The sequence below is a fragment of the Aphidius gifuensis genome, linkage group LG1 (genome assembly GCF_014905175.1).
Source record: "Aphidius gifuensis isolate YNYX2018 linkage group LG1, ASM1490517v1, whole genome shotgun sequence".
In the NCBI taxonomy this organism is placed as follows: domain Eukaryota; kingdom Metazoa; phylum Arthropoda; class Insecta; order Hymenoptera; family Braconidae; genus Aphidius; species Aphidius gifuensis.
The window spans coordinates 10,695,525-10,703,953 of NC_057788.1; the positions used below are offsets into that span (position 1 = coordinate 10,695,525).

The following is an 8,429-nucleotide window of genomic DNA, read 5'->3' on the forward strand; positions in this document are numbered from 1 at the left end:
TTAAAAAAAAAAATAACACAATATCAATAGAGATATAATTTATAGTTAAATTATCCGGTTTAAACTTAAATATAATTCAATGGCAAAATACTTAAGTGGTTTACCAGCTGCAATGAGTGCTTCCTATGTATGAATGACAATGGGTACATTTTCTTGACAACCATTTCTGGTATCATAAATAATACTGATATAATTATTATATATAATAATTATAATATAATGACTCATCTGTATTATCAACTTGTTTTGTATTTAATAATTTATAAAATATTTGTGATAATACACTACTTGCATAATTTTGTTATTTTTAAGTAATTTTACACAATATTTTTTCTTATAGCTATACATATACAACAAATTTTGATAATGTTTGTGGTATTGTTAATAATCTATTTTTGACTATTGTCAATTGTTGACTATGGTGATACAATTGCCTGACAAGCAACTGAACTTGTTATATAATTATCACTTTTACATTTCATAAATAATCTATCTAATTCTGATATTTTTGATATTCCATGTGTTATTAAAACTGGATTACTTGACGGTAATTTATACCCCAATTGATCCATATTTTGTATGTTTTTTTTTTTAATTAATTTTTTATTAATAATTACGGTTGATTTTTAAATCATTACTAAAAAATTTTTTGTTCACTTACGTTTGTTTATAATTGTTATTATTATTATTATTATTATTATTATTATTATTATTATTGACATGGGGTGCGTTCCGATGCGTTCCGATTGGTTCCGATGAGGGGACCATGTGCGGAGAAAACAGACATGAGTTAATAACTTAATACTCAGTATTCAAGCCAGGCAAGGTCCATAGATAGACGCTTCAGTGGTATCAAGTAATTTAAAGTGATTTCTGCTGAAAATATATTATACCTATATATAAATATATTATAATATCTAAATCAAGGTAAATATTATTTAAATTTTACTTTTTACAGAAATTTTAATTAATTTTAATATTCAAAAAATAGTTATCTTTTAAAAATTTTTTAATGATTTTATAAATAGAAATTATGAATATTGGACCGTATGGTAAATTCATGTAGAAAAAATAATATAAATATTGTTCGGTTTGTTATTAGTTGTTGCTAATCAAATATAGTATTAATCGTATTAATAATTAATTCGTTAAATACTTGTTAGTATAATCTACATATTTTCAAGTTAATCATTTTTAAAACGTTCAATACGTACAATTTTTTATTGTACCATCATTATTCATTAAGCTCAAGCTTGATGATGGTTACTTTTTAAAACGTTTTGAAACGTATTGAAAAACAATCAACTTGTGAATAATAAAATTGTTCGTCGCTCTTCGAGAATATTTTTATTTTCAGTATTTTTTTATTCAGTATATCCACACTGAGAGAAATTTTAACTAAAAATTACAAACGTATAAGAAAAAATTACAAAGCGAATAGTAAAAACTGCGTTCCTCCGATTATTTGTAAGAATTATTCGTATATTGATAAATAATTTTTACAATAAAGTTATGTAAAAAATTTGGCCATTGACTATATACAACACTAAGCCATAAAAATTACATAATTTTATTGTAATTTCTCTTTAAAAAAAATGACTAAATTCACGATACTCACAAGTAAATTCTAGCAGACTGAGAATTTACGCACTACCGGTTTTAGAATTTACTGTTATTTATTATAAATTTTATTTAAAAGTTGACTGGAGAACACCATTACCTATTCAACAGATAAGGCTGTAGAAATGCTTGGAAATTACATGACAATTCAATCATTTGTTCAATCAGTCGGCCATCTTTGTATTATTTCGCCCCACAAACCAGAATTTTACAAAGCGATATAGTAAAAATATTTAAGTCTATGCTAACTTTTATATGTGTACATGATAATTTTTATTATATATATAAGAATATTTATTAAATTGTGCAGTATTTTTATTCAGCCATATAATAATTTTATTGTTTTCTAAAACATGTATGTGCTTTTATTTTAATTAACTCATAACTCATTATCTAAGACATTAATCAAAAAAGTAATTTTTATAAATTGTTTAGAATTAAATTCTCATATTAACTCCACTCAACCCCATGTCTATCTGCAATATAACGATGTACAGAGACTTCAGTAACATAACAATTTTTTGACATTGTGTGACATTTTACATAATTTTATTGTAGAATATCATCTCTCGCGGCCAATCCCAGAAATAAAACAAAAATTACAAAGCAGTATAGTAATTTCTATTCAACATGGGTTTTAATTTTTAGTTAAAATTTCTCTCAGTGCATCCGTCACAACGTTCATTTTTATTTTTATTTGTTTTTATTTACATGTCATCAATTGTCATGTGACATATATGTCCTGCCAGGAATTTTTGCGTACAAAATTTGATTTATTTATCAAACTTTACTTCATATTGGATAATAATTATTTTAGAAGTGGTCGCAGAATATTAGTCTGAATCTATACGTTATTCGAAAAAAATTAGTTACCCTTAAGGAAATATAAAATAAATTTAATTTATATTTAAAATATATGTGAATTAAATTTGATTAATGTTTTAAAAAATATAAATTAAATTTAATTTACATGTAATTTATATTTAATTCATATGTAATCTATATCTATACAAAAAGTAAATTTATTTCATATTTTTGAAAAATATAAATTAAATTTGAAGTACATTCAAATTTTTTTTTTGCAATGTCGAAAAAAAAAAATTTGCAATTTATTTTATGTTTGAAAATATAAAATACATTTACTTTTGTATAGATATAGATTACATATGAATTAAATGTAAAATTAAAATGTAATAAATTAAATTTATATTTTTTAAAACATTAATTAAATTTAATTCACATATATTTTAAATATAAATTAAATTTGTTTTATATTTCCAATATAAATATATTTTTTTCACTTGGGTTATTGTTTCAATATATTATTTTTTTTAATTTCTAGAATTTATCATCATGTGTCAAAAAAGGATCTGTCACGTTCAAGAACAAAATCATCATGTTGACGAACAAAAAGATCTCATTAACACTATGAACCATGATTCATTGGCACAAATATTTATGCTGCTGCCAGTACATGAAAGAATAGCCATGGAAAAAGGTAATAGAATTTAAAATTAAGCTTTACTGATTTAAATTATAATTTTAATGTTTTTATTTTCTTTTATTTAATTTTTTTTTTTTTACAGTTTGTCCCAAATGGAAAGAGGCATGTGAACTAGCTTGGTACGACATTAAAAAATACACATTTGGTGAATCAGCTGGTCGTGTTTTTGATGAAAATTTGTTGGCACCATCATATGTTGAGAAATTATTATCAAATTTTGGTATTTATTTGAGAGATTTGTCTCTTTCGGAAAAATGCAACTCTAGTATTATGCCAATCATTGGTGAGCGCTGCAAAAATTTAACCCGTCTTGATTTAATTTACAACGAGCTATTGGAAATAAATATCGATCACTACATTCATGCATTCAAAAACTTGGATAAACTGACAACAATTGAGATACGCGTAATGAATATGGGAAGTTGTAAGAATTTAAAGTTTCAACCTCACATAATCAATTATCTTCCAGAAGAAATGATTAAAATTATTTTGGATTATGATAGAGAAGAATTCATGTCACCAAAGCTTTTTGTAAGTTACTATTTATGATTAATACTATAATAAATTAAATGAATTCATTACAATAAATTCAATTTGTTTAAATTAATTTTTATAATTTTTCAGGATATAAAGAAATTCAAAAAACTTCAATATCTGTCATTGAGTGGCTGCTTTCTAGATGACATAATTCAAGGAATATCCGAAACAACAACACAGCTTGTTGAACTCAGTCTTATTAATTGTTTTGTGAGTAAAAACTGCTTGTACAATCCTGTTAATATTTTCAATCAATTTGTAAATTTAGAATACATCAACATTAATAATGAATGGGGCATAAAGACTCCAAACGTACTTAATAATATTTTGAATTCATCCAAAAATATAATACATTGCAATATTATGTTGCGTCCAGATTCTAATGCACCTGATATTTTTATTAAAAATTGGAATAATCTTCTAAACTTGAAACATCTTGGTACTCGTTGGAGAATTAATGATAACATAGCAATCAAATTGATAAAATATTGCAACAATTTAAGGTCTTTAGATATTTGGAGTGATGGAATAATAGAAACTGATCTTAAAAAATTGACAGAACTTAAAAATCTCGAATATTTAAATTATTGTTTCGCGGATGGAGTCAGGAATGAATCTATAAATACAATAGTTACAATTTCAAACTGGAAAAAACTTAAACATCTAATTTTATTAAATGATAAGGATGATGATGTTATTGATGATAATATTATTGGTCCAGTTCCTCCGGCAGTCATTTTTGATGAGTTGTCAAAATTGCAATATCTAGAAGATATATGTGTTAAATATGCGTGAATTCCAAGATAGCAGTATTATTGCTATTGCTAATTCATGTAAAAATCTACAAAATTAGATATGACTGTATGCGTTAATATTACTGAAGCAGCTCATGTCTATAATCAGCTTGGAAAAACTAGAAGAAATAGGTATCAGTCATATGGATGGTGTTACAGACAATTTTATCGGTAAATTGAAAGGATTAAAGAAAGTTGGGTGTGAATATTGTAAAAACATCACTGACGCTGGTATAATCGAATGTATAAAAAATTGTCCAAATCTTGATACTCTTCGTGTCTCTACGGCTGTAACATTACAATTGAAACATTTACTGGCGCTGATGAAATAACCAAAAATCGTATAAATAATATTGAGTTGTGTATATCCTATGAAGGTTTTGCAGAAGCTTCAACGTTAAAAATTGAATCTAACTGGTTATTCATTTGTCCCGAACTTAGAGAAAATGTCAAATGATCAGCCAGGATGTTCGTAGGCGAAACTGGTCGGCTGAGGGTGCCATGGTTACCAGTTGGACTTTTTGTAGAAAAATATTCTGTCCAATTGTCATTTAACCGTCGTTGATTTTTCAATGATATCAATGAGTTGTGATGGGCACTCTTGTATGATGTTGGTAGACAACTGGTTCTACATTTCATAGTATATTTTATTTGATCGTATATTTGATAGTTTTTTTTTTGCTCCATCCAATATTTTTGATATTCCATGTGTTATTGATACTGGATACTACTCCAATTCATCCATATTTTGTACCATTTTTATTAATAATTACAGTTGATTTTTAAATCATTAATAAAAAATTTTTTGTTCACTTAAGTTTGTTTATAATTGTTATTATTATTATTATTATTATTATCATTATTGACCTACGGTGCGTACGGTGCGTACCGGTCGAGGGACCATTATGTGCGCAGAAATTAAACATGAGTTGAATACGCATATGAGCACAGTCAAGGTCCATACATAGGTAGACATGGATAGACATAAAGAGACATACAGCCAAACGCTTTAGTTGTATCACGTAATTCAAAGTGATTTCTGCTACGAATAAATTATATTATAATATTAAAATCAAGGTATATATTATTTAAATTGTACTTTTTACAGTAATTTTGATTAATTTTAATAAAAATAGTTACCTTTCAAAAAATTTTTAATGATTTTCTAAATGGAAATTATGAACATTGGACCGTATGGTGAATTCTTGTAGAAGAAATAATATAAATATTGTTCGGTTTGTTATTGGTCATATTGCTAATAAAATATAGTATTAATGGTATTAATAATTAATTCGTTGAATACTTGTTAGTATAATCTACATATTTTCACGTGTCAAGTTAATAATTTTTAAAACGTTCCAATACGTACAATTTTTTATGTACCATCATTAAGCTCGAGCTTGATGATGGTTATTCATTAAAACGTTTCGAAACGTATTAAAAATATTCAACTTGTGAGTAAATTAATTATTCGTCGCTCGTCGAGAATATTTTTATTTTCAGTATTTTATCATTATCCGTATATCCATCCGTCAGAGTGTCCATTCTTATTTTTATTTGTCTTTATTTACATGTCACATAATAGTCATATGGCTTAATATTGGATAATAATCATTTTAGAAATGGTCAATATTTATAAGCCTAAATCTATACGTTATTCGAAAGAAATTAAACTTATCGTTATTGTTTCAATATATTATTTTTTTTCATTTTTAGATTTTATCATTATGAGTCAAAAAAGGATCTGTCACGTTCAAGAACAACATCATCATGTTAACGAACAAACAGATCTCATTAACACTATGAATCATGATTCATTGGCACAAATATTCATGCTGCTGCCAGTACCTGAAAGGATAGCCATGGAAAAAGGTAATAAAAATAAAAATTAAGTTTACTTATTTAAATTATAATTTTAATGTTTTTATTTTCTTTAATTTAATATTTTTTTTTACAGTTTGTCCCAAATGGAAAGAGGCATGTGAACTAGCTTGGTACGACATTAAAAAATACACATTTGGTGAAACAACTAGTCGTTTTTTTGATGAAAGTTTGTTCGCACCATCATATATTGAAAAATTATTATCAAATTTTGGTATTTATTTGAGAGATTTGTCTCTTTTTGAACATTGCAATTCTAGTATTATGCCAATCATTGGTGAGCGCTGCAAAAATTTAACACGTCTTAATTTAATTTACAACGAGCTATTGGAAATGAATATCGATCACTACATTCATGCATTCAAAAACTTAGATAAACTGACAATAATTGAAATACGCGTAATGAATATGGGAAGTTGTTATAATACAAAGTTTCAACCTCACATAATCAATTATCTTCCAGAAGAAATGATTAAAATTATTTTGGAATATGATAAAGAGGAGTACATGTCACCAAAGATTTTCGTGAGTTACTATTTGATCACTAATACTATAATAAATTTAATGAATTCATTACAATAAATTCAATTTGTTTAAATTAATTTTTATAATTTTCAGGATATAAAGAAATTCAAAAACTTCAATACTTGTCTGCAAAGGCTGCCTTCTAGATGACATGATTCAAGAAATATCCGAAACAACAACACTTGTTGAACTCAGTCTTATTGATTGCTTTGTGAGTGAAAACTGCGTGTACAATCCTGTTGATATTTTTAATCAATTCGAAAATTTAGAATACATCAACATTAATAATGAATGGGGCATAAAGACCCCAAACGTACTCAATAATATTTTGAATTCATCCAAGAATATAATACATTGCAATATTCTGTTGCATCCATATTGGTATGCACCTAATATTTTAATTACAAATTGGGATAATCTTAAAAACTTGGAACATCTCGGTACTCGTTGGAGAATTGATGATAACACAGCAATGAAATTGGTAAAATATTGCAAGAATTTAATGTCTGTAGATCTTTGGAGTGAAGGAATGATAGGAACTGCTCTTCAAAAATTGACCGAACTAAAAAATCTCGAATATTTATATTATTGTTTCGTGGATGGGGTCAGGAATGAATCTATAAATACAATAGTTACAATTTCAAACTGGAAAAAACTTAAACATCTAATTTTATTCAATGATGAGGGTTGTGATGTTATTGATGATAATATTATTGGTCCAGCTCCTTCTGTAGTCAATTTTGATGAGTTGTCAAAATTGCAATATCTTGAATCTTTAAGCTTGTTTAATATGTATAATTTCCCAGATAGCAGTATTATTGCTATTGCTAATTCATGTAAAAATCTACGAAAATTAGAGATGACTGCATGCGTGAATATTACTGAAGCAGCTCTCATGCCTATAATCAGCTTGGAAAAATTAGAAGAAATAAATGTCAATTATATGAATGGTCTGACAGACAATTTTATCAGTAAATTGAAAGGATTAAAGAAATTTGGATGTGCATGTTGTAAAAACATCACTGATGCTGGTATAATCGAATTTATAAAAAATTGTCCAAATCTTCACACTCTTTGTGTTTTCGGCTGTAACATTACAATTAAAACATTTATTGGCGCTGATGAAATAACCAAACATCGTACAAATAATATTGCTTTGGGTATCTCCTATGAAGATTTTGCAGAAGCTTCAACATTAAAAATTGAATCTAACTGGTTATTTATTTGTCCCAAAGTTAGGGAAAATGTCAAATAAACTAAAAAGTAGAGTGAAGGAATAACAAACTGCTCTTCAAAAAATATACAGAATTGGAACTTCTGGAATTTAGATTATTGCTTCGCGGATGGAGTCTCCGAGAATGAATTTGTAAATACAATATTTACAATTTCAAACAACTGGAAAACCTTTAATTATATGAAATCATTATAAATGTAGGTTAATGATAATATTAAACCAGTTCTTCTGTAGTCATTCTTGATGAGTTGTCAAAATTGCAATATTCGAATATTCAGAAGTGTCAATTGTGCATTAATATTACTGAAGCAGTTCTCAAGTCATATAATCAGCT

At 26.4% G+C, this 8,429-nt stretch overlaps 2 protein-coding genes across 2 annotated transcripts; both read left to right on the forward strand.

Moving 5' to 3' along the window:
• The first annotated feature begins 3,547 nt into the window (after positions 1-3,547).
• Positions 3,548-4,456, forward strand: LOC122849606. The gene is made up of 2 exons (XM_044148410.1): positions 3,548-3,655; positions 3,749-4,456. Exons 1-2 carry the CDS (start codon positions 3,599-3,601, stop codon positions 4,454-4,456), a joined length of 765 nt encoding a protein of 254 aa, XP_044004345.1. The 5' UTR covers positions 3,548-3,598.
• A 60-nt stretch (positions 4,457-4,516) lies between these two features.
• Positions 4,517-8,116, forward strand: LOC122849706 (F-box/LRR-repeat protein 2-like). Its single transcript, XM_044148525.1, has 2 exons — positions 4,517-4,626; positions 6,964-8,116. The coding sequence occupies exons 1-2, from the start codon at positions 4,517-4,519 to the stop codon at positions 8,114-8,116; spliced, it is 1,263 nt and encodes a 420-aa protein (XP_044004460.1).
• The last annotated feature ends 313 nt before the right edge of the window (positions 8,117-8,429 follow it).

What these genes read in the sequence shown, in the direction of transcription:
- LOC122849606 (XM_044148410.1), top strand. Translation starts at nt 3,599, where the DNA reads ATGATTAAAATTATTTTGGATTATGATAGAGAAGAATTCATGTCACCA. An exon ending in TCATGTCACCAAAGCTTTTT is followed by an intron (nt 3,656 to 3,748) that starts GTAAGTTACTAT and finishes ATAATTTTTCAG; the next exon opens with GATATAAAGAAATTCAAAAA.
- LOC122849706 (XM_044148525.1), top strand. Translation starts at nt 4,517, where the DNA reads ATGACTGTATGCGTTAATATTACTGAAGCAGCTCATGTCTATAATCAG. An exon ending in TGTTACAGACAATTTTATCG is followed by an intron (nt 4,627 to 6,963) that starts GTAAATTGAAAG and finishes CAGGATATAAAG; the next exon opens with AAATTCAAAAACTTCAATAC.